The sequence below is a fragment of the Octopus bimaculoides genome, chromosome 9 (assembly GCF_046866305.1).
Source record: "Octopus bimaculoides isolate indiv1 chromosome 9, ASM4686630v1, whole genome shotgun sequence".
In the NCBI taxonomy this organism is placed as follows: Eukaryota; Metazoa; Mollusca; class Cephalopoda; order Octopoda; family Octopodidae; genus Octopus; species Octopus bimaculoides.
Window position 1 is genome coordinate 29,359,164 of NC_142936.1, and position 27,454 is coordinate 29,386,617.

Here is a 27,454-nt window from a genome sequence, read left to right on the forward strand (position 1 = left end):
ACACTCTCGGAGTGGTTGGCATTAGGATGGGCATCCAGCTGTAGAAACTCTGCCAAATCAGATTGGAGCCTGGTGTAGCCATCTGGTTCGCCAGTTCTCAATCAAATCATCCAACCCATGTTAGCATGAAAAGCGGACATTAAACAATGATGATGATGATGATGATGATGATACATAGTGTTAATTGGTATATTTAGTATTGTTTGTATATTATATTCAGTTTAGTTGGTATGTTATGCCCCGTTTAGTTAAGTCCAGTCTAGTTGGTATATTATGTTCATCCTACTTTTTATACTATGTCCAGTGTAATTGATATGTTTAGTCTAGTTAGCATATTATGTCCGGTATAGTTCGTATATAATGTTCAGTCTAGTTGGTTCTTATGTACAGTCTAGTTGTAAATCAGATCCAGTCTGTGTATATTATGTCCAATCTAGTTGGTATGTTATATCTAATCTAGTTGGTACATAATGTCCAGTCTAGTTGGTATATTATGTCCAGTCCAATTGGTATGTTATGTCCAGCCCAGTTGGTATATTATGCCCACTCTAGTTTGTATATTATGTCCAGTCCAGTTGGCATCTTATGTTCAGTCTTGTTGGTATCTTACATCCACTCTAATTGGTATGTTATGTCCTCTCTTGTTGGAGTGTTATGTCCAGTCTTGTTGGAATGTTTATTTATGTCCAGTCTTGTCAGAATGTTTTGTTCGGTCTAGTGGGTATATTATATCCATCTAGTTGGTATATATTCTGTTTCAAGTAGTTAGTGTATTATGTCCAGTGTAGTTAATGTATTGTGTTCAGTCTACTTGGTATATTATGTCCAGTGTAGTTGGTATATTATATCCAGTGTAGTTATCTTACATTGACTCTATTTGGTATAATATATCCAGTGTAGTTAATATATTTTGTTCAGTCTAGCTGGTTTATTACGTCCAATCAGGTTGTTATATTATGTCCAGTGAATTTTGTATCTTATGTTCACTCTAGTTGGTATATTATATCCAGTGTATTTGACATATAATGTCCAGTGTAGTTGGTATTTTATGTAGGGTCTAGTTTGTATATTGTGTCCATTGTAGTTGGCGTACTTCGTGTATTATGACCATTATGTCTAATGCTGTTGATATATCCTGTTTAGTCTAGTTTATATTATGTCTTGTTGGGTTGGTATGCAAGTGATATTAAATGGGTGTGAAAATACGTGAATGTTCCTTTGAACTTAATTTTTGAATGAGTTGTGGTAATGTTGAAATTATATGCACAATCATTGTTGTTATCATCATGTATTGCACACCTGCAGCACATTGATGACACTACAATGAAAGTCTTCTCAATTATGAGTGAGTTCTCCAGCTGTCTTGCCACTCTTGTCCAACCATCTCATGATATTGTGCACCTATTGAGCTCTTTGCTTGCCTCTTGATCTACTATCCTCTACTCTTCCTTCCATGATATATAATGTTTTCCAGACATCAGTTTTTTTCACCCTTCTTTTCTAACTGTAAAATAACTTTTTTTTTAGAAATGTTATTTGCATCACAAATTTTTTTTAAAAATTGTTTCTCTTTAGTATTATATTTTTTCTCTTGTTTTTAGTGGTGACAAACGAAATGCTTTTGAAGCCAATAGTTCTGGAACTGTCTCCACAAAAAGACATCCAGTCACTAAACTAGAAAACATGAAAAAGCGTGGTCGTCCTCCTGGCATGAAAAAAGATAAAGATGGTCCTTGGAAGGATATAACTGAAGAAGAGATTCGACAAGCTATGTCAGAGACTGCTGAGGAGCCAGTCGGTCTCAAAATAGAACACGAGTTATCAGTTAATGATACTTGTTTACTAAAAAAACGGAAAAAACGTAAGAAGAAAATTGATGAAGACTGTGAAATAGATGAAACAGTGAAAACAATAGTGGAAAATCAAATGAAGTCTGTAATAAATGATGGTTTAATGAAACCTAACAGAAATGGTTGTCTGTCACCTAATAATTCTAGCTGTTGTTATAGTTGTCCTGTTTCATGTTGTGCTGCACAATCTTATTCTTGTATGCAGCCAAATAATTATCATAATGGCACTTCACCATCTCACAACTATATGTCATCTCACACTCAGGCATATGGAGCTATGACACATAGTTCTGGTTTGCTAGTGAATAAAGAAACATCTGCACAGCATTTCAGAGAAAATGGTGAAATAACAGATAAAGTTTCTCACTCAGATTCATATGATGGTTTGTCTAAATTCACTCCACTCAATGCAGATTCCAACACAAAGATGAAGAAGAAGGTAAAAAAAGTGAAGAAAGAATTAATAGATACCAATCTTGCTATGAAAGGAATGTCTTCAAATCAAAATATATATGGCTTCAAACCTGGAGCGGAAGGTTGCGTTCCAAATAACATGGTTCAAAATGAAAATTCTTCATTTGAAAATCATGATGAACCCTTGCATAAAAAATTGAAACAAGAGTGCTGTTCAGGACATTTTCAGCCATCTAGAACTAATGGTTCTTATTATAGTTGTTCCAGTAGTCCTGCCCCACCTTGCCAAGCCAATTCAAACTGTGGGCAACTGAACAACAATCTTCACCTACCACACCCAATGAATGTCAACAGTCAGCCTTTAACAGATAAACAGAAAAGATCCAGTAAGTCCCTGGATGTCAGTCCACTTGCTAACACCAATGGCAATCATGAATCATGCTGTGGTTTTACAGCAGACCATACCTCAGATGGTAATGAAGCTGGCTTTTACTCAGATGGTAAGGGCATGCAAGATAGTTGTATGTCTGAGGAATGTAACTCATCACATTTGACATGTTGCTGCATGTGTTCAGATGAGAATTGTGCAGGCAGTTTGGTGGAACAGCCTCAAGAATCACCACAGCAACAACTGAACTCCCCTTCTCTTTCACAGCAGCAGTATTCTTATTCACAACAGCAACAATACCAGTATCCTCAACAGCAACAATATCCCTCTCTGCAGCAGCAACAAACTCAGGATAATCAGCAATTACAACACTATCAACAGCAGCAAGATCATCAAATCCAAGAACAACAAGAGCAACTGCATCCTCACTTGCATCAGCAACTGCAGCAATATCATCCTCACCAGCATCACCAATACAATGGCAAGAACAACAACAGCAACAATCACCACCATCATCACCATCATCATCATCAACAACAACAACAACCAAAAGATGCAGGTCAGGAACAGCTGCAGCAGGCTCAACATACTGTACAGTATTCTGATATGTCGCAGCAGTCTTCTGCTACTAATGAACAATTGCAGCAAGTCTCTTCAAGTAAACTGTATTCAAATCCTAGTTTTACTGATTCAGGACAAGACCTGATTAAATTGGCCCATGATATTCTTCACAATGCACCTGAATCCTCTAAACAAGCTTCAATTAATAAAGGAGAATTGATCTCTTCACATAATAGAAGCCAAGATGGACATGTTTCAACTGTGGGGAATGAGTCAACTGTAAATACCAACGACATTTCAGTTAAGTCTTCATCATGTTGTATGTATTCAAATAAAAAGATGCCACTTTTATTACCACAATCTCATGAGATGTCTTCTGCAGAACAAATGTCTACAATTGGATCTGGAAATTCCCATCAGAATTCTGTACATATGCCTATGCTGAAAGCAGAAGTTTCTGATACTAATTCATTGACACTGCAGAAAAAATCAGGATCGAATACTTCCATTGTTACTGGGAATGACCCTAATTCACATGGTAACATGCAGACTGATTGTGCTATGATGTCCCCTCAAAGTTGCTCTGTTAAAGACAGAAATAACAAACACACTTATATGCAGTTATCTCCTGCCAACAACAACAATCCTATGACGGGAAATATGTGTAACTCATCTTCTTATCAAACTGGATTTATACGGGCATCAATTAGCCATGTACAAAGAAATATACAATCTTGTCAATATGCTCCATTGCCTGGAAAGAAACTTTGTCATAGAGCACCAGTTGCAGTGAATTCTCCTATGAATCCTAATGCATCATATGGTAAACAAAAGAAAGAGAGAAATCAGCGAAAGAACAAAGATAAGACATCTAAAGAACCAGGTACACCAAGCATTGTGACTGATGCTCTAATTGCAAGTGTTTTGAAAGCTGAAACTGAACTAATGGCTCAAAATTCACGCAAAGCAGCTGCTGCTGCAAATAATGTAGCACCACAAGGGATGGGTAAGAAAGAAATTGCCTTGCCATTGCCCTTATCATCAGCTGGAGAACTGTCGATATCAACAACCCTTGCCAAATATGTTAGTGGACAGAAAAGGCCAAACAACAACAATTACACCAAGCCATGTCCGAGTGTCTCCTCTTCATGTAATCCCTTGCAAACATATAATAATTTACCTTATCTGAATTCAAATTCAAAAGCTGGCTCAGCTAAAACAGTTGTAGTCAGTTCACCAATGTCTGTGTGTGGCTCGATTCCATCCACTGGTTTTCAGTCTTGTCAGATAAACAAAAATTCTGAAAATTCTGTTGCCCAAGGAAATTCTTGTAAGAAAGATGATAATGGGATTGTTTCTCCATCTTCGATTCAGAGTAGTTCAGAGACTCCAATTGGTCAAACCCAATTTGTTTTACAAGGAGTACACCAAATTCAACCTGTTTTACAACAAATTCAATCAAGCACTCGTTTAAAGTCCCCACATAGCATTATGAAAACACTCCCTACTAATTCTGTCCCCAACTCCTCAGAGTCTCTAATGAATCATAACCACATTAATAAAGCTGTGGGTAGCTTGTCTGTACAAATGGTAAAAAATACAAAATCTGCAACTTCTCAAGATAGTAAAAATTTGCAGGGTTCTCCAATCAGTTCTCCTTCACAGCCTGTAGTTGTAAGATCCAGTCATGCCAATGCTCAGTCATATTTTCAGTCAGACTTTTCAAATCCCCATGTGTTCACTCCTTCTTCAAACTGCACATCTAGTCCCAATGATAGTAATAACGACCTTCATTATGCTCCTGAAGTGAACTCTTACAGCACTACGACAGCATCTACTTGGAATACTATCGGTACAAGTTTCCCTTGTAGTAACACTACCACCTCTTTGAATAGCAGTAACTTGACTAAATATGTGAAATCGAGTTCAGCAATTGTTGCTGAGCCACTGCTTCCTACTTCTTTGAATACAGATACTTTAAACGCTTGTATGGGACTGGCTGGAACCAGCAACTTCAGTATTCTTGGTAAGGGCATATGGCAGTCAACCTGTGTCAGGAATAACGACAGCTTGGATTGCTCTGCTTATACTGACCAGCATTCCAACCAAACACCTGCCTTGAAAAATAAACAAACTTTTTCTTCTATCACTACTCCTCAGCCACCTCCTCCCCCTCCTCTTCCCACTCCATCTCCTTCCTTGCTTTCTCCTCCACCCCCCATCATCAATGTTACTAATCCTAATACTACAAAACATTCAGAGCCAGCATCTAAAAAAGACAGAAAACCATGCAAAAAGCAAGATAAGCCATCTGGAACACATCCAGAAACTAATGAACAGGTAAGCTTTTGGGAAAACTTGGTAAAATGGATGTGAGGAAATAAAGGGGGGGGAAATTGTTTTAAAAATGAGGGTGTTAAAAAATATATAATAATAATAATAATGATAATAATTATTTAAGATTATTCACTGAATTGGAACTAACTGTTGTTACTGTTTCCTTATTATTTTAAAAAAATGCATATGTAGAGATGTTATTAATGCAGTATCTGATAAGTTTTTTTTTATCAATACTTTTTTTTCATTTATCAATATTTGGTTCTAAGTAGTGATAGTGTTAACATTTCAGTATCATCTCACTTGTCATTGTTCTGAGCATTTTACCCTCTTAGACTACCATCATTGTTTTTAATATTGATGTTTATGTAATGTGTTGATCTCAGTGTGTGTGTGAGAGAAAGAGAGAGTTAGCTCAGAACAAATGGAAAGAAAATTACCCCCCTATCGAACTCTTTGTTAGTTAGTTATTCATCTATATTTTCCATTCCCTTACCAATCTAGTTTTATTAACATCATTCATTAATTTATTTCTCATGTGTATTAAAGCAAACATAAAGCACAGGTAAGACTACTCACATAGAGGAAAACTTTTGCTATTATAATCTGGTTTGTATTTTACTCATTTCCTAGTTTGTGTTTAAAATTATTCTTGATTGTAATTTTTTGTTCTATCTGTTGCTGAAAATTCTGTATTTAGTAGAGCAAGATAGATTAATTTCTCTAAGCACAGCATCGCTGATTAGTTAAGAAGTTTGCTTTGCAACTACAGGCCCTGGGTTCAATCCCTCTGTGTGCCATCTTAGGCAGATGTAATTTTCTATAACCTTGAGTCAACTCACACCATATGGTTAAAATTAGATGTAAATTAGGGCAGATGGAGACTGAACTGTAGTCTGTTGGGTGGATTATGCTTCTAATTCAAAAGGTACAACCCTGTCACACACTATCATTCTGTGTCTGCCTGAGACTTATATTAAGGGTAATATACTTGTGGAAAGTTCAGCCACTTTCATGTTAATCTCATATAATCAAATAACTGAATCCTTCATCATCAGCATCATCATCATCATCATCATCATCATCATTATCATCATCATCGTTTAACGTCTGCTTTCCATGCTAGCATGGGTTGGATGATTTGACTGAGGACTGGCAAGCCAGAAGGCTGCACCAGGCTCCAATCTGATCTGGCAGAGTTTCTACAGCTGGATGCCCTGCCCTTCCTAACGCCAACCACTCCGAGAGTGTAGTGGGTGCTTTTACGTGCCACCGCCACAAGGGCCAGTCACACGGTACTGGCAACGGCCATGCTCAAAAAGGTGTTTTTTTACATACCACCTGCATGGGAGCCAGTCCAGCGGCACTGGCAACGACCTCGCTCAAATGTCTTTTCATGTGCCATCAGCACAAGTGCTAGAAGGCAACTCTGGTAACGATTACGCTCAAATGGTGCTATTTACGGGCCACTAGCACGGAAGCCAGACAGCTGCTCTGGCAATGAACATGCTCGGACAGTGCTGTTAGTGCTCCACTGGCGCAGGTGCCAGTCATCGAGTAATGGTTCAATTACGATTTTGATTCCGATTTCACTGGAGATCCATCATAGATGAATTTCTAAATGCTATGCAGTGCTTCAGCAAAATTTTAACCATACCCAAGCCAGTGATTTTTGACTTGTTTGATTCAAATCACACTAAGACAGTAAAAGTGTTAAGAAACACCAGTTTATATAAATATATATTAATTTTTTTTTTTTTTAAACAGAGATGGATGTATACATTGCATTTTATCACAAAAGAATACATATGCACTGGTGCAGTGCATTAAAAAACACTAAAGTTTTCTGAGCTCCCTGAGATTCTTCAGTTGCTTCAAAAAGACATATCACACCTGCAGCCTATAAGTGGCATACTCGGTGGAAAATTTTGCCTTAAAACAAACAAACACACACGCTCTCTCTCTCTCTCTCTCTCTCTCTCTCTCTCTAGTAGTAATATGTAATATTTTGTTCTATTTCTTACCTTTTGAAGATGGATAGTTGTTTCCAGAGATGCTGTGTAAAGTGTTTAGAATTAAAAGGTGGGAGATGTTAGTTTCCGTTCAAATTTTAAATATTCCTCACTGTTCTACAAATCACATATCACGTATATTTGTGGTATTTACATTACATATTTATTTTTTTGTGAAAGTCAATTTTCTATATTAATGTCAATGAAATTACAGTACTTATAATCTCTCAGGTAAATCCAGGTAATTGTTACAATTACTACTGGCTTGTGATTCATTCAGGATGTGTGGAAGTAGAATGATCTTTTTAATTCCAAAGAGATTTCTAGTAGTTAAAAGAAAAAACAAAATTTCAAATTGATGATGGAAACTCTGTTTTGATAAAAGTAAATTTTAGTGTAGTTGTTAAATGTTTATATTACCCCACCCCCCAATAAAGTTTTCTCAAGTGCTTAATTATTATATATTTACTAAAAAATGGATAATTGTAATTCAGTTTCAATCTTGGGAATGAATAAATTCTAACATATTGTAGGTTAATGGTTGCAAGAAATTGTTTTACTTTTATTAATTATGCTAGCTATAGATGAAAATTATCTCACTTAGCAGTTTATAATTTATTTTGTACTTTGCAAAACAGTCTCCTTTGTAGGATATGTTTCTAATATAAAATTATGTCAGACAATTTATCTACTTTTATCACATTACACTTCCTTTCTTGAGATAGAAAGCAAAGATATAAATATACAATATTTATATCTATGCTATGCTTTAATCACTCTGATCTTGGATGATCAGTAGGTATCATATTTTCAATGAGTAAATAGAGATTGGATTGAAACAAGAAATTTTGTTTCTAAATTAAGGGTAATAAGTTCTTGATTATTATTGAAGATCCAGCCAGTTACGTAGTGTTTGTTTAGATATCGTAGTGGATTGGCAGAACTGCTAGAGTATCAGATAATATACCATAGAGTATTTGGTTATGTTGTTTATGTTATGAGTTCAAATTCCACCCAGGTTAATTTTGCTTTTTTTCTTCTTTATGTGTAAAATGTATACCAGATAAAGTACTGCAAATTTATATAATCACCTAAATCCTTTGATTAAACAATGACCAAAACCAGTAAGATCAAACAGTAGAAAAAGAATCTTTCATCTCAAAAAATGTGGTTAATTGTTTGAATTTTGGTTACAATTCTGTTTTTGTGGCATATCCAAACTCAATGTTAGTTATATAATGTTGTCTGAGAGATTTTAGGAAGCTAGTTTTCTGAAAAGAAAGGTGATCATTGTGAGTCTTTTGCTTGTGAACAGTCCTTGAAGTTTTTAAGGAACTACATGTTGGAGTCATGTAGATTAGAATGTTAGGATTTCAGATGAGATTTCTAATAGTTATAGGACAGTAACTGCATTTATATATCATCATTATGGACCTCATCGTCATTATTATGTTAATGCACTTTTTCATGTTTGCATGGGACAGATAGAATTAATGAGGCAGATTTTCTATGGCCAGATACCCTTCCTGTTGCCAATCCTCACCTCTTTCCAAGTAAGGTAATAATTTCCTATGGCCAGATATGTTTACACAGAAGATTGGAAATGAAGGGCAGCACTTTTATGATGGTGGCACTCATTTACAACTATCACACAATGTCAAGACAAGGAAACACAAACACATGCATATTCATGTACACACATATACATATGTGACAGGCTTCTTTCACTTTCTGTCTACTACATTTATTCACAAGGCTTTGCTTGGCCTGGGGTTAAAGTTGAAGACATTTTCCCAAGGTGCCATGCAGTGAGACTGAACCTGAAACCATGTGGTTGGGAAGCAAGCTTCTTAACCACACAGCCATGTCTGCATGTGTGTGTGTGTGTGTGTGTGTGTGTAAAAGTATACACATACATGTGTCTGTGTATGTATATATCATCATCAACAACATTTAACATCTGTTTCCCATACTGGCATGAGTTGGACAAGCTTGACAGGAACTGGCAAGGCCAGGGTTTGCACCATGTTCCATAGTCTGTTTACATATTGTACAGGGTGCTTTTTATGTGGCACCAGCACCCACACCAATGCTTTTTATGTGGCCCCTTGGTTTTAGGGCATCAATTCTGTTGGGGTGGGTACAACAATGCACTGCATATCTCAGTCATCTATCATCTCCTTACTAAGGCTCAGCGTTTTGAGATTAGCCTTCTATACTTTGTCCAATATCTTCTTGGGTCTTTTTCCACATCTTCCCTCCACTTTAAGTGATCAGCACTTCTGTATGTGACTGTCCTCATCCATCTGCATCATGTGACCAAATTAGCAAAGTCTCCTCTCTTGCACACTGCATATAATTCTTCTTATGTCCAAATTTTCTCTCAGTACACCAGTGTTCTGTCATACATGCATACTGACATTGCACATCCAGTGGAGCATGCTCGATTTGTGCCTTTCCATATCCTCTGCATTTAAGGCTCATGTCTCACTACCATGCAGCATTGCAGTTTGTATGCAAGCATCATACAATCTTCCCTTCACTCAGAGAGAGAGAGAGAGAGAGACCTTTGGTTGACAACAGAGGTAAAAGCACTCTGAACTTTCCCCATCCTATTCTTATTCTAGCCTTTACACTTTCCTCTATTGCTAATTAAGTCATCTAGGTAGCAAACATTATCTACAACTTCCACAGAACCTCTGGGACATTTGAGGAAATCAGTTTCCCTTGTATCTATGGTCTTTATGGATCCTGTACATATTCCACATACAAACACTACTTTCTCTGTTAACCTTCCTACTATTCCACTGCACCTTTTTGTATGTCCACAGCTTGCACTGAGTACACCAAATAGAATTTCTGCCTACACCCTTCCTACATGTCAAGCAGGGCCATTTACCAGAAGGGTGAAAGGTCCTGTCTGATTTCTTCCTTACTAGGAGATTGGTCTTTGCTAAGTTAGCTTTAAGACCCTTTGATTCCAGGTTCTGTTTTCACATCTGGAATTTCCTTTCTAATTCTGTTACAGATTCTGCTATGAAGGCAAGATCATCAGCATATTGTAGTTCCCATAGGTTTCTAGTCTTAAATTCTTCTGTTATGACCTGGAAGACAATGATGAATAGAAGGGGACTGAGAAGAGAGCCTTGGTGAACACCTATCTGTACATTAAATTTATCATTGTACCCATTGGCAACTCTTACTTTACTAACAGAACTCTTGTATATGTATGTATGTTTGTGTATGTATATAAGTGTATATGTACATATGTGTGTGTGTCTAGTTTTTTAATTAAAGCTGCAAATACATCACAAAAGCTGCTACTCAGAGTTTCTTGTTCCCATTTGTTGGACAGTTGTGATCAAGAACGGAATCATTCCATTCTTGATAACAACTATCCAATGAACAGGAGCATGAAATTTTGAGTAGCAGTTTTTGTGATGTTTTTGCAGCTTTAATGCATATTATTCTACCTTCAGTATTTGAGTACTGTTTTTTCCACCTTGTTTTGCATTTAAGTGCTTACTTGTGTGTGTGTGTGTGTGTGTGTGTGTGTGTGTATACACACACAGTGTCCGACTGACTAAAATTCTATTTATTTGTGCAGCTGATGATAGCCCTGCATTTAAATTGATGTAACGATTACATTGTTCAATTAAATGGAGCTGCTTGAAACAGTCGTACTGCATCATTTCTTGATATCCTGTTGCTTGTTTTGATTTTATTCACCTTACTTCAAGGTGTGCGGATAATATTGGACTGATTTGGTGCTTCAACTTAAGTACCTAATTCAAATGTATCTCATCATCATCATCGTTGTTGTTTAACGTCCGCTTTCCATGCTAGCATGGGTTTGACTGAGGACTGGTGAAACCAGATGGCTACACCAGGCTCCAGTCTGATTTGGCAGAGTTTCTACAGCTGGATGCCCTTCCTATATATAAACATACATTCTTGTATCTTCCATCTTCTGTCTCTCTCATTAATCCAATACTCAGCAAACACTGAAAATGAACATGCTTTACCAGTAAGCTACCATTCGATTTATTATTTAATAATCATGTATATATATATGTGTGTGTACATCTATGCACGTGCATATGTGCGTGCATGCTGAAATGCAAAATGTCAATTAACTGATATGGGTTACTTGGTGTGTATATTATCATCATCATAGTCATAATTTTATCTGCTTTTTCTGCTGGGAGCGGGGACAAATTGTCATAGTTAATTCTTATTTGGATTTTCTAGAATAAGGTGGAGGCCATATTTCAATCACACATTTCAGTTTTAACATGTTTTCTATAGCTGAATGCCCATTATATTGCAAAACCACTTCGCAGTGTGTGCTGGTTGTATTCCATTGTAGTATCTGCACTTAATCCATTGCCCTGTTCAGCACTACCATCTGGTCTTTGAATGCCTTTAATGAAATCTACTTAGTTGCAAGCATTCCAGCTTTGTCCAGGTTGAGGATGTCTTCCTCCCCCCCACTTGTCTCTGAGGTTCTGTAAAGAGTCATAGACACTGCCTTTCCTCCTGACTAAACTAAACAGTAAAGATTAGTGACATCTCTATAAAATAGTTAGGAAATGGAAACAGCTTAGAATAGAGTATGCAGGATCTATTTTATTGTCACTAAAGTTGTCTTCCTCACAAGATTACGGAATCTTTTTTAGCCTATATTTTCTGTGTGTGTTCATTTACCAACACTGTAAATAGAAGAGAGAGTGAAATAAAAGAGAACCAGAATGAGGGGGTGATAGAGGAAAGGGTGATAGACAGCCATAGATGATTGCTGGTAAGAAGATCAGATAGAAAAAGGATTAGTGATATAACAGAAGAAGAGGGAATGATAAGAGCGATAAGTGAGAGAGAGAAGAGAAAATACTGGGAGAGGTTGATGTGAGAGAGAGAGAGAGAGAATGTGATGTATATCATCAATGACTAAAAGAAAAATTAGTGTGAGAATGAAAGAAAATGATGGAAAGCAATGAAGATGTGTACTGGTAAGAGAGTAGGGGTGGTGTTTGTCTATAATGATTGAGGAAGTAAGGGGTGGAGAAGGAGTGATGGTAAGGAGAGGATTAAATACAGACAGATCCAATGCCATACTATCCCTCATCACACAAGCAACCTGATTTCAAAGAGAGAGAAAGAGAGTGGTTGTAGGGAAATACTTTGATAAGGGAGGAGTCGTATATGGCAACTTGATTTGAACGTAATGATCGGGAGAGACCGAAACCTTAGATATAGATCCCAATCTCCATCGACACCACTATTGTCATTTTTACATGTTTTTCCAAGCTTGCATAAGATGGGGTTGCTTTATAAGTCTTTTATAAAGTTCAGCTGTTTGAGATCAGTCTTCTGTGACTTTCCCATTCTACTTGGAGTGCTTAGCATTTCTTCATACAACTGGTATCTTCCTTATGCATCACATGTTCATACCAGCATAGCCTTCTTTCTTGCACATTACTTCTGATTCCTCTTATGTCCAGCTTTTCTTCTTAACTCAGGTGTGCTCAGCTGTTCACTTATACTAACATTACTCATCTAGTGAATAATGCTTACTTCATTTCTTTCCAACGTTTGTGCATCCCCAGCACTGAAGGTCGATATCTCACTCTTATGAAGCATCACATGTATATAAACATTGTTTAATCTATCCTTCACTTTGAGAGACAAACCATTTGTTATTTGTGTATGTGTGTGTGTGTGTGTGTGTGTGTGTGTGTGTAAAATGTTCTTGGTTACAAACAAAAGAAAGAGTACTTAACCCTTTAGGATTCAGATTACTCAAAGTTAATGCTTATTTATTCATATTTTTTGGAAATAACCATGCATTATCTCATAGCTTTGAGATTTCAATGATGTGATTGTTTATTTTTAGAACAACCTTATAGAGTAGGTGTGAGAATCTGGACCCTGTCAGTTTGAATATTTTAATAGAATATTTTGGCTGGATATGGCCTGTTTAAATGCTAAGGGGTTAATACACATAATAGAATTTATATTTATTTGGAAGCGTTTGATGATTTAGTCTGTTGTGACTCAGAGCTTCCCATTATTGAAATCTGAAAGAATGCATGCAGCAGTAAATTCCAAGTAGCAATAATGTGAATCTTCAACTGTTTACTATATTTATGTTTTTTTAAAACACATTAAAGGAGGGAGGGAGACAAATAGCAAGATTTCTTCATAGAAGTTCTAATTCTTGTTTTTGTTGTGAAAATTGCTTGATGAAAAACTTTGAAAGCATGGGTATTATATAAATCTCTATGTGTTGTTTGAATGGTTATAAATAACAGCCAAATCTCTCACACCACATTTGATAAAGCATTCTTAGACACATGATGGGATGGAGTGCTCAATCAAAGTTGAGTCTCTTCATGGTTGCTCAACTTGCATGAAAGGGTAGCAAAATTTCCTTTAATTCATGCCTTAGTCTCTTAAATGAAGAAAGGACTCTATACTGTAGTCCTAAATACTCCTAAAATGATGGGGTAGTTGTGGCTGGAATACTTTTTGATAATTGTTCTCAGTCAAGATTAACTTAAGATGAAACAGCAACTTCCAGAAAGCAATTAGCATAGTATTAAAAGAACCCCATGTTGAGAATTCTTGGTACTAAAAATATCAAACGTGCAGATGAGTTTGCAATTTAGTGTCAAACATTTATTTTGCTATAAACCTTGTTCTTTGTGCTGTTTGGTAGAAAATTTGAGAATTATTCTCTAACAATGAGATACAATGAACACTCATAGTTTGAGAGCAGTGCTTTTGATACCTGTGACACATCTAGACTCACTATTAACCTGAGCCTTTTGAATCACTTCCCTTGAGAGCCCAGGCCATCAACAAGGACTTTTGTGTAGGAAGTATGATTGAATGAATTTCAAGCCTATGAGATGTAATGGCCTTGCATACATAGGGCTTGTGCTGTTTTGACACTTTGCCAACTAGATAGAAATTTTTCCAGAAACCCTATGATATTGGTCAAAAAGCTAGTTCAGGTAAGAGTTGCTTTATTTTAGACCCTGGAATTCACATGCTGTTCTATTGGTTATTGCCCAGAATGCACCAGATGCAGGTAGGGGTCATATTTGTTATCATCATAATCATTTGATGCCTAGTTTTCCATGTTTGCATGGGTTGGGTGTGTTGTTACAGCCCTAGTCAGTTCTTATTTGGAATTACTACCCACTTAAATATGTTTCACTCCTGCTTTATATATTTTTGGCATGGTTTCTACAGCTGGGTACCTTTCCTACTGTCAACCACTTTACAGTGTGCTTGCATATTATTGTGACCTGACTGACTGTACATAGTCTCCTTTCATTAGCATCAGAAAGGTTTTTCATCCTCATCAAAAGTTTCTTCTTCACTTTGTTTCTGCTTGTTTGTTCCTTTTCCACACTATGGATTAGGTAAAAAACCATGGTGAGAAAGTGATAGATGAAAGAATACTTACAAGAAGACAATCAGTCTGATAAGAGTGAGAGGATGATTGGAGACAGTTGTAGGGAAGACAGTTGTATGATGGCTGTTAGAAAGGAAATTGAACAGAAATAACATTGGTGAAGGAAACTGGAGTGTAAATACTAAATATCCAAGCATCCCTAAATGTTACATATTTCAAATTACCATTTTGTTAAGTGAAATACCATGTTACTGGATGAATGATGTGTATGCTAATGGACAAAATCATCCTCTGTGTGTATGCATTCTATAGCACAAGAATGGCTTTAACAATAAGAAAAGAGACTACTCAATATGTGATATAGAGTTTTTCATACACTTTGAAAGTTTCACTAACTGTTATTCCAAGTTTCACATTTCTGACCTCTGACTGGAAGAGTGAGAGAAAGAGATCTGGGCTTTTAATGCGTATGAGTGTAATCTTTTTACCATAAGCGAGATATTTTCTCTATGGTAATTGCAGTGAATTTGCCTTTTAGCAGTTGAAATAATATGTCACAAGCATATTCTAACTAACCTAAATTTTGCTTATACCTAAACACTGCTTGGCGCTAACATTTCATTATTTTTCTTGATTGGACGATCTATCAGCGCAAATCAGTCAACATTGTTGACTGAATGTTACATAAAGCCATTGCTTTATAAGTTTGTTCAGAGTTGCCCCTCTTAAGTACATCACATCGACAAGAGTCAAATAACTTGAAACATCAATGTCTAGGATTCCTGATAGATGGCGACACTAAACAAACTAGGTGTTTTCACACCTTTTTACCATAAGGGAGATATTTTTCCATGGTAACTGCAGTGAATTTGCCTTCTAGCAGTTGAAATATGTCACAAACATATTTTAACTAACCAAAATGTATATATGTGTGTGTACACACACACACGGTCTATTTAATGAGTGAAAAAGTCAATTCATGAAAACTGCCCCCCCCCCCAAGCAAAAAAAACAAAACAAAACAAAAAAAAACAACAACCAAAATTTCTATATCCTATGGCACACTCCTTTATTTTAGTGGCTACACTTGCCAACTACTTAATTTCTATTAAAACCTATTCGAAGACCACACTCTCTAGAAGTCATAACTGTTATCCTATACTATTAAGGTACTTGTCTTTTCCTCACCACTAACTCACCCTGATACTAACCTCATCATTAATATACCCCATATCTCCATCATCTATTTCTCTTTAAGTTGCACAAACTTAGCCATTCTGGTCACTATATTATCACTGTCTTTAGTTGTCCCACTGAATTTCTTACACTCTTGTTATCTCTTGTCACTACTCTGCCCTCAAATATCAAGGGTACTAACCATGCCTTAAACCTAGCTTTCCTCCTGGACTCTCACAATTCTTTTTCACCAAAATTCAATTATTTCACTCTATGTGAGGTTATCTTGCATTCCAGCTCAACCTTTGGAAGCACAAAAGAAAAAGCTTAAACTTAATTCTTACTCTTGTCCTTTCTTCACTCACAAGCATTTGTGAATACCTCACATTCTCTTAGCTACATTCTTTATGTATGTGTGCATGCATTTGTATGTGCTTATACACATGTGTATATATGTGTGCACACACACATACTCTCTTCATCTTTACACATCTAATTCTTTAACTTCCTCTTTTGCAATTTTGTGGCCTTACAATAAGACTTTTTAAAAATTTTTTCTTCAAAAAAGTACAAATGTTTGAAACATTAAGCTTTTTTTCTTTGCTCCATTAAATAATCCTACTATTATGTGTCTCTGTTATTTAAGTGGACTAACTATTCAAAACCTTTAGTCATTTATGTTTTTAATTGTACTACCATTCTAGTTGATCTATTTTGTAAGAGTTGAGCAGAGACATCTAGGAAGAATAAGTTACTTAGCTATTCAATTCTTATGTTGCTCAACAATAAACTGCTACAATCAGAGGTAGCAATGGTGTGCAACAACAACCCTTCTGTAAGATTTCCTGTGTGTATTGTTACAGTTTATTCTTTTCTTACTAGCATGAGTTATGTGAGTGTATTCAAATACATTTGAAAGTATTGTTATCTCTACTACTCCGTTCAGAAACTCCAAAATAGTGGCCGTACCATTATCAGATGCTGTGCTGGATTGTCTATCATCTGTAGTAAAAGAGCTTGTCATCCACTGAGTAGAGTCAGTTCACAAATCTACTAGTTAAAACAGTAAAACATGCTGTACTATGACGATGCCACTGCATCTGCCACACAATCAGCTATTGTATGTGTGACAGACCAGTGGATTACTCTTAACTTAAAAATGATTGAAATTAATAAACAATCTCTGTCCTGAGATAAATCAGTTCTCATCACTTGGCCGCTATTATAGCTTTTGATTTGCAACATTGTTAACTAACATATTCCCTATAGCTTTGTATTCCTGCAATGTTACATCTGTTTGCAGAATTTCTAACTTTATCTTGTTATTAGGAGCTGAAAATCAATTCTATTATTTTTCTCCTCTTAAATGATGACTTACATCTTTGTTTCGTCTAGCAATTATTGTTATAGTCTAACTAGTAACCCTGCTTCACTGGATGATTAAGCATTGATTAATGAAGAACAACAACTAGAAACTGAGTACAGGTTTAAGCTTTTCTTTTCTTTTCTTTGGAGTTAGCTGGGTATTTGAGGCATTTTATTATGATTATTATTGTTAAGTCGGTGAGCTGGCAGAGTTGTTAGCATACTGGTATTTCGTCTGTTAGCTTAGTGGCATTTCATCTGTCTTTATGTTCTGAGTTCAAATTCCACCAAGGTCGATTTTGCCTTTCACCCTTTCAGGGTTGATAAAATTAGTACCAGTTGAGCACATTACATTGTAATCAACTTACCCTCTTCCCTGAAATTTCAGGCCTTGTGCCTATAGTAGAAAGGTTCATTATTTTTATATTCTTATTGACTTTGCCTTTCATCCTTTTGGGGTTGATAAAATAAGTACCAGTGAAACATGGGGGTTGATGTAATTGACTCATCTCCTCCCCCAATTTGGCTGCCCTTGTGGCAAAATTTGAAACCATTATTATTATTATTATTAAGGTGGCGAGCTGGCAGAATTATTAGCAGTATTTCACCTGTCGCTATATTCTGAGTTCAAATTCTGCTGAGGTTGACTTTACCTTTCATCCTTTCAGGGCTGATAAAATAAGTACCAGTTGAACACTGGGGTTGATGTTATCGACTCATCTCCTCCACCAAGATTGCTGCCCTTGTGGCAAAATTTGAAACCATTATTGTTGTTGTTGTTATTATTATTATTATTATTATTATTATTATTATTATTATTATTATTATTATTATTATTGTTGTTGTTGTTGTTGTTTTAAGGCAGCAAGCTGGCAGAATCGTTAGCATGCTGGGTGAAATGCTTAGTGGTATTTCGTCAGCCACTACATTCTGAGTTAAAATTCCACCAGAGTCGACTTTGCCTTTCATCCTTTTAGGGTCAATAAATTAAGTACCAGTCAAGTATTGGGGTCAGTGCAATTGACTATCCCTCTCCCCCAAAATTGCTGCCCTTGTGGCAAAATTTGAAACCATTGTTGTTGTTCTTGTTATTTTAACTTTAACATTATTTTAATTTCATTTGATTCTTTAAAATGGTAGTGGGAGAGGAGATAATGCAGTTTCAATGTCACAATTTCAAAATTAAGACCATGATGCAATGATTCTTTATGCTAATATCTTAAATTCTTTAAATGTCCTTAAGCTGTTATTCTCATTGTGGGATCAAGCAACTTTTTCATGGCTAGGATCAATAGTTTTTGTCTTTGTTCTTTCTCACTTGTTTTCTTCTTCAGTTTTTATGGTTACCGGAATACAAGTTACATCTGGAATGACTTCTGATAATGTCTGCCTATTAACATGAGTGAGTGATTAGAAAGTAAGTTGTAATTGTGTCAAGTAAAAGTAATTACAGATAATATCTAACAGAATTATTAAAAGACATCTTTCAAGTCATCTTTTAATATTTGTTTCTTTATTGCCCACTGGGGGCTAAACATAGAGGGGACAAAGAAGGACAGACAAAGGGATTAAGTTGATTACATCAACTCCAGTGCGTAACTGGTACTTATTTAATTGACCCTGAAAAGATGAAAGGCAAAGTCAACCTCAGCAGAATTTGAACTCAGAATGTAATGGCAGATGAAATACTGCTGAGCATTTCGCCTGGTGTGCTAACGATTCTGCCAGCTCACCACCCTATCTTTTAATATTGAAGCCAAATGACTACTTTCAAATAAACTGCCTTAGAAAGATTATGAAATTTACCTGTAGAGTCATGATTAATTATTAAACTGTCAGTATTGGCTTGCTATAGTTAAGAGGCACAATCTAATGAAAATGAATAATTTTTCTCCTGTCTATTTTGAACACTAAATAAGCAGAGGGTAATACCTTGGAACAGAACCTGATTGCTTAATTTTTACTTGTACCCAACAAAAAAATTATTGTTGTTCGGTTGACATTTTTCAATTTTTTCATTTTAGAAATTGTTTTCCATTTTAGCTTTAATGTAAATGTGAAAAAGGCATAATTTCTCTCTCTCTCTATCTCTCTCACACACACACAGTAAAAAACACCCCCAAAACATCTGCCATTATTGTGTAATTATAAATTATATAATGAAGTAAAAATTTTGACTCTGTATATATTCAGTAACTAGGTAAAACAAACAAATCCGATGTAATACTGAAATTAATACAAAAATGGCAAGAAAACTTTAATCTGCTTTTCTGATATGTATACCATGACCACAGGCCATACCATTGGTGCTTTTATACATAGGCAATTGCTTAGTTTAATTCTTGATGCAAATATATGTTTTTGTATAGCTTGGCTGTATTTTTTGAGTTGGTCATCAACTATCTTTTTTCCAATTTAATTGATAATCAATGTCGTTATTGAAGAATTTTTTTAGTTATTACTGTAAGACATTAAAATATCTGTCGCACAAGATAAAGTATTCATTTTAAGAACCTTATAGCACAGACGTGGCGCTGTGGTAAGAAGCTTGCTTTCCAACCACATGGTTCTGGGCTCAGTCCCACTATGTGGCACCTTCGGCAAATGTCTTCTAGTATAGCCTTGGGCCAACCAAAGCCTTGTGAGTGGATTTGGTAGATGAAAGCTGAAAGAAGTCTGTTGTGTGTGTATATGTATGTATATATATATATATATATATATATATATATATATATATATATATATATAGATGTGTGTGTGTGAGAGACTTTGTTTCTGTGTATGTTCCCCACCACTGCTTGAAAACTGGCGTTGGTGTGTTTATGTCTCCATAACTTAGCAGTTCAGCAAGAGAGACTGGTAGAAAAAGTACCAGGCTTAAAAAAAATAATACTAGGTTGATTCATTTGACTAAATATTCTTTGAGGTGGTGCCCCAGCATGGCTGCAATCTAATGACTGAAACAAGTAAAAGATAATGAACAAATTACAATGTGAATAATAACATTTGTCTGTATCATAATTGTAGGGGACTAGATGATGTGTTGGTATTCACCACAAAGCCACTGAGATTTATAGTTGACTCTGGCTCTTTGTGAAATACATTAAAAATTATTAACAAAAACTCTTCAATTTCTCCTTTATTCATCACAATTGTAGATAATTTATTGTAAAGTTTTATTCCAAAATTCAATTTAAAAAAAAATATTTTATGAAGTTAGTTAAAACATCTAAATATTTACTAAGGCCTAAATCTAAAACCAAATGCTTTAAAAGAAATTATTGTACATATGTAAAGAAAAAAAAAAGCCTCATATCATGTAGATTTATATTCCTGTAAAGATTTCATATCTTTTTGTGTATACCATTTCCTGTTTCATGAGTGCTCATAACAGAGTTCACTCTGTTGCAAGTATCATTTGGACAAAATCGTGGCTCCTTCTCTGTTTGTTTTTCTGGAGAAAATGACCTAGAGATGGTCAGGCTAGGCATCAGTAGCATCAATTTCACCAGTCTGAGAAGACCTGCAAAGGTCATGGACACAGCTCTTAAAGAATATATATCTCTGTGAAGAATGATTAACATTGTAAAATTTAAAGGCTGGTAGGTAGACAAATGGAAATGAAATGTAGAAATGGGTAAATTCTTCTACTGGAAAACCCAAAAATGCTGCTAAATCAATACCACCCCTCCATGCCATCCTTATCTACTATAGTTAGTGTTGCTGCTATTAGTCACCTCAACTGTTTCTCTTCATGGCAGCTTAGAATTTACAAATAATGGTCATGATAAAGAAATATTTCTGCCATTGATGTTTTCTAAATTTTTTCTAACGAAATATTGTGTGTGTGTGTATCAGTTTTCAAACTATAGCTATCAATTTGAAAAGCACATTTGTCATTTGTCTTGTTAATATAGACTAGAAAGTGTTTTTTTTTTTTTATTTTAAAAAATTTATTTAACCTATATGAAAAACAGCATTAAATCTTCTTAAAATAAGGCTATTCAAAATTGTTGAAGTATAAATGTTCTTGAAATTGCTCTGATTCCATACAGTTCTCAATTTTATGAAGATATTGATCAAGTTTATGAGGAAATGATTTTCAAGATTAAATAAGTAAAATTACTTTTATAATTACGGAGAGATAAAACTCTGTAGAATATATTTCACTTGCTGTGCTCCTAGCAAGCAATTATATTTAGGCTATCGAGGGACATTGCTGCAACATTATTTTCTGTTGTTTTTAGCCTCTCTTTTACTCTTTTCTATTTCTCTCCATCTCTTCTTGAAAGTACCCAGTTTCAGATTAGCTATTGGTACTTTCTAATCATGCAAAACCAAGTATTATTATAATTTTGCAGATGATTGGTTATTTATATTGATCATTTGGATATTTTTAATTTTAAAAAAATTTTGTAGATTTTATTTTTTCACATAATTAAAAACTCCAAAAGCTGTATATATGATTATTAATTTTTTAAAGATAAAATTCATTTATATTTACACAATTTTCATTATTTTTCAAATTCATATTTAATTTTCTTTTTTCTTAATTTGTTAAATCTATATAACATTTTTAGTCAATGTAAAGCTGTTAGTACTGAGATTTTTTTCCTGTATGACTGTCTGATATAAAGAATTCAGAATTGACATATCTCATCAGGCAGAGTTACGATATGGGGGCTAAGAATCCCAAATGTTGTGATTGTACTGAATTGATATTTATTTTGATTATTCTCCCCCCAAGTTGTTATTTTATAAGTGAATAACTGTTTATTAATTTTGTTGCAAACACTTTTTAGTAGATGCAGTAATTGCAATTCATTAATAAAAAAAATAAGAAACTTATGTGCTCACAACAAATATATCTATATGTTATACACATAAAAGTACATGCGCGTGCACACACACACACACACACACACACACATACACACACACACACACACACACACACACACACACACACACACACACACACACACACACACACAAATATAATTTACTAATCCATTAAAAAAAAAAAAAAAAAAAAAAACACTGTATAATGATTTCTAATCCAAATCTTCATGTTTCTGACCTCCAAACAATGTTTGAATAAAAGAAAAAAACTTAAATAAAGCAATGAATTATTAAAAAATTTTTTTTACAAAAAATGATAATTGTTATGAAACTGCTTTATTAAAAACTGTGGAAACCTGTTTGTGAGGAAAGAACTTTACATCTGTTGTGCGAAATTCTAAGGCTTGGTGGGATGATTATACTGATCCTAATACTTCCTGTAATCTGGGTATAGATTTATTATTTCACCACTGTAATGTTCTTACTTTTCCAATAATAAAAGATGTTTCTGCTTATAAAGTGTTTTCTTCCAAATTTTTGTTGGACATAATGCCACCTTCTATGTGTTTTCATATAAAACCAGTGCATGGTTCAATTGTGTTCACTTAGAAGAAGTTTCATAATTTCTTTGTTGTCTTTGCTTTGCTATGGTTTCAATCTGCCCAAAAGTTTCATTTTTAACCCATATGGACATGTGCGTGCATACACACACACACACACTCTCTCTCACCCCTCCACATGCACATGTATACACACACACACACACACACACATTTAATAGCTATAGTGGTTTGTACAAAATTATATAATTGTAAGTTTACAGTCAAAATATTTTAAAATAGTTTTCTTTTATAAATTAAAAAAGGATTATACCACACTTTAATTTTGATGAAAATCTTTTTTTTTTTTTGCATGTATAGTTGTATTATGTTTATGTCTTGTTTTCAACACCAGCTAGTTTTAAGATGTTCTAGTATTGAATTCTTAATAGACTGAAGGAAAGAAGATAGATAGAAAGTCAAATGAGACATTTCATTGATTTAAGTTGAAATATTACTGAGGTTCAGTTAATCTTTTATTCTAGCAGTAATTATAAAGTAATTTTTATCAACCCAGATAGAATAAAAAGGTCAATAACTTAGGTTTTTATTGATTCCAACACCCTGTTTCAGTTATGAATGCTTACCACATGATGCTTTGTCCTAAGTCGAATTTCAATATATTTTGAAGTCTACTAATTTTTTAAAAAAAACCTACAATTTCATAATTCTTTTCATATTTTTCATCACATTTTTCATCTTCTTTGAATATTCTTCAATATAAGATCATTTAAAGCACATTTCAAGTTTTCATTATATATCAGATTTCTCATTGTGATCAGCATCAGCCTGTTTCACTATACTATTAACATTTGAAGTCTGCTAAATTCTTTACTTTGCCGACAATAGGATCATAAAAATTTCAAACCAGCTGTCAGTTACTTTTTTTTTCTACATTCTAACCATTTCTTCTGTGGACAAGTATTTTAATTCAAATATTATATAGCAACATTTCATCATCTGAAATTTTTACATCTGAATTGAATCTAGCAACATGTGTATGTTTGTGAGGCAGAATGAGTTTTGTGGTGTTTTTTCTCCTTGATTTATACATAAGGCATTGAGTGCCATACAACAAATTTACTACTCCCAAATATCCATTTATAGCTCAACAGTGACAAATAAAAGCAGATGATGTGAAATTATTCCTCTTACAAATTCTTCCTGTTATTTCGCTAAGGATTTAAAGGTAAGAAGTTATCAATACACGGCATAAATAAGTTTAGTGATACAAGAAAATATTTTTTTTACATATACACCTTGTTGGGTGTCCCCTACTGAAATCTTTTACTTTTGTTGGTTGATAAGAAATGGGAGGAATTGATCAACAAAGACAGAAGACTTAGAGTGCAAGAGAAGCTAAACATATAAAAAGGGAACCTATTAGTGTGTGTGTGTGTGTAAAAATATCATTTTAAAAATTATTAAATGATTATATATTTATATATTAGTGTCAGTATTACATGATTATCTGTTTATATATCAATGATTGACTAAGCTAGCCCTTTGAATTACAGGTACCATCTATCCAATGGGCTTCCACACAGTTTCTGTCTACCTTATATCACTCACAAAGTATGGTCAGTGTTAGACTACAGTAAATGACAGAACCCAAGATGATATGCAGTGGGATTGAAGTGGGGACCTCGTGATTGCAAAGCAAACTTATTGATCCTATCACTATGCCTATCCCTTTCCTCCATTTGACAAATAACATACCATTATTTTGGTTTGGCATGAAATACATTAGTCTTATTCTTCTATTTGTTGTTTGAGATTGGAAGCTGGTCGTCATACTTTTACTAGTAAAAAACTCCACAAACGACTGTGTTTCAATCAACTACTTATTTATCACCTTATTTTATTTGTTTCTTACAAATATCTGATCTTAATCAATGTAACCTGACAAAATGGATCCAAATTAGAGGTACAATATGTGTCTCAAAGCTGCTTCAGTTCCTGGTTGAAAATCATTTCACTCATCTTTGCTGCTAAATATCTATATTTTGCATAGCACCAAATCAGAGCCAAAGAAAGAACTTGTATTATGTTGGTTGCTGAACCTGTTTCAATTAGCTGACAAATGCCATCCAAAACATACCATGCAATCTTTTTAAAAAAAAGTACACATCAGGTAGTGTAATCCTAGATACATAATATCTGGAAAAAGACTGGACATTTATGGCTGTAATGTCTTTGGCCATAGGTTTGCTTAGTGAGAACTGGTTTGGGATTTACACAACAGCAACTATTTAATTTCTTAATTCTCTCTCTTTTTCTAAAGGGCTCTGTTGTGAGTATATAGTATATGTATTTTTGTGTGTATACATGCTTGTTTGGTGTCTCAACATTTTGAGTTGAATTCCCCTTGGGCTAATATTTCAGTTGACTTGTTCTCTCCTTTTCCCTTACGAATCAGCCTCCTTACTAAGTAAAAGAAAAACAACAACAAAAACCAACTAAAACAGAAGCAACCCCTAAACACATGTTGCAGGTACCACAGAAATTGCTTATTTTACCAAACATATGGACAGTTGAGTTACTACTAATAACTTTTAATATCAGGACATTCTATTCCTTATTTGATTCTTGAGATAAAATTGTGTTGAATACTTGTTCATATCTTCCATAAATGAATAAACTTCTCTCTCCCTCCTTTCTCCCTCTTCCTTTCTCTCGCTCTCATGTAGTGCTCAAACCAATGTCAAGGATTCCTGATCACTCTAAAGAACAAAAACAAAAAAAATAAAATGAAAAGAACAACAAGAAAAAATACCATAGAAAATGTCATTATGTTGTGGGGAATAGAACATTTTATATTTCAGGCAGGACTTTTTAGTGAAAATTTAAAAAATTTTGGGTTGCTGTTGTTTAGCTCTTGCCAGATCAGCACTGAGATTGACTGAGGTTTATGATCAAAAGGATTCCAACTGTGGTCATCAGCATTTTTTTTCTTCAGCTACAATGTATTTAAGATTTAAAAATATATCCTATCTTGTATTAAGGTAGGAAAGTGTAATTTCAGAGAAATGTTGTTGATATTTCTAGAAAGCTGAGTGACTACATAGATACTCCCTTTATTATTTTTGGCTCAGTAGCAGAGCATCTTTAGATTTTGTAAATTCTAGCCATTAACTTTGGTTTTTGTAGATAGAACAACCAGCATGCTGCAAATACTACAATCACTGTAGATCTATTTGTAATTTATGTCTTATAGCTTAATTTGAGAACAATAGTGTTGTTGATTGCAGGTCTCTGATGGGTTAGTTACTGCATTTCTGATGGTATGAGTAGATAAAGGCTTCTCCAACTCAGTGAAATAAATCTCATGCAAGGATATTTTTAATAAAAAAAAAAAGATACATAAATATAAGAAGGAAGAAATTCTGCCAAATATTCATTCTTTCAAGAGAGAAAATTGGTTATTTATTGTTGTCTGACCTGCATGTCAGCCATGTTTACAGGTGTTATAGCTACTGTCATCCTTTTTAATTTTTTTTTTTTTTTTCAGGAATAATCTATGTAGAACTACACAGTCAAATGTGTGTGTTTTTTTTATTATTATTAATTTGAGTGAAATTTGACTGCTGTTCTAGCAAGTGAAAGAGTTGTATAGAGGCTGTATTGTGAGCAGTTTGGGAAATTTTTCTTTTTTCTCTTACTTGTTTCTTTCAAAAATATTTTGTCAGTAGTTTGCTTTTTCATTTTGAAGAGAGCTCAAGATAGAAAAACTGTCATGCATATAGTCTACTGTTATGTGCTGAAGTCATTAACTGATCAAACGATTGCTGGTTGATCTTTTAATACATTGCAAGTAATTAACAAATTAGTGTTAGCAGGCACATAAAGAAGTGGTGAATTAGGGAACCTACTGGGACAGTACCTTCATTTTAGTCAATTATATTAACCCTCCCAGGATGTGACTTTGTTTAATCAAGCTCAGAATGGAGAAAGGTAAAGTTAAGATTTAAGATAGAACAAAATTATCACATGGTACTTTTGTTTGATACACTGATTCCCTCGTTTATAGGCAAGTTTAGTTTCCATTTACCAGATTTTATTCACAAGGCTTTGGTTGACTTTGGACTATGGAAAAAAATGACATGGACCTAAAAAGTTGCATACTAGAATTGAACCTGGAATCACATTACAAACAAAACTTCTTAAGCTCACAGACATAGTTGTATATAGATAGTACCAGTAAAGTACTGGGGTTGAGGTTGTCAAGTAACTCCCTTTCCCAATATTTCAGCCCTAGTGCATATGGTAGAAAGGATTATGATGATGCAAGCTGGCAGAATTGTTACCACGCTGGGCAAAATGCATAGTGTTATTTAGTCCATCTTTTATATTCTAAGTTCAAATTTTGCCATGATTGGCTTTGCTTTTCATCCTTTCAGGGTCAATCTAATCAACTTACCCTCTCCCCCAAACTTGCTGGCCTTGTATCAAAATTTGAAACCATTATTATTATTAATGATAATAAG

The 27,454-nt window shown here is 34.6% G+C and overlaps 1 protein-coding gene across 1 annotated transcript in view; it reads left to right on the forward strand.

Moving 5' to 3' along the window:
* Nucleotides 1–27,454, forward strand: part of LOC106883455 (uncharacterized) — a 134,665-nt gene that overhangs the window by 60,014 nt on the left and 47,197 nt on the right. The window contains exon 8 of the mRNA XM_089358122.1: nucleotides 1,602–5,553. Within this exon, the coding sequence (XP_089214248.1) occupies nucleotides 1,602–5,553 (3,952 nt within the window). The remainder of the gene's footprint in view (nucleotides 1–1,601; nucleotides 5,554–27,454) is intronic.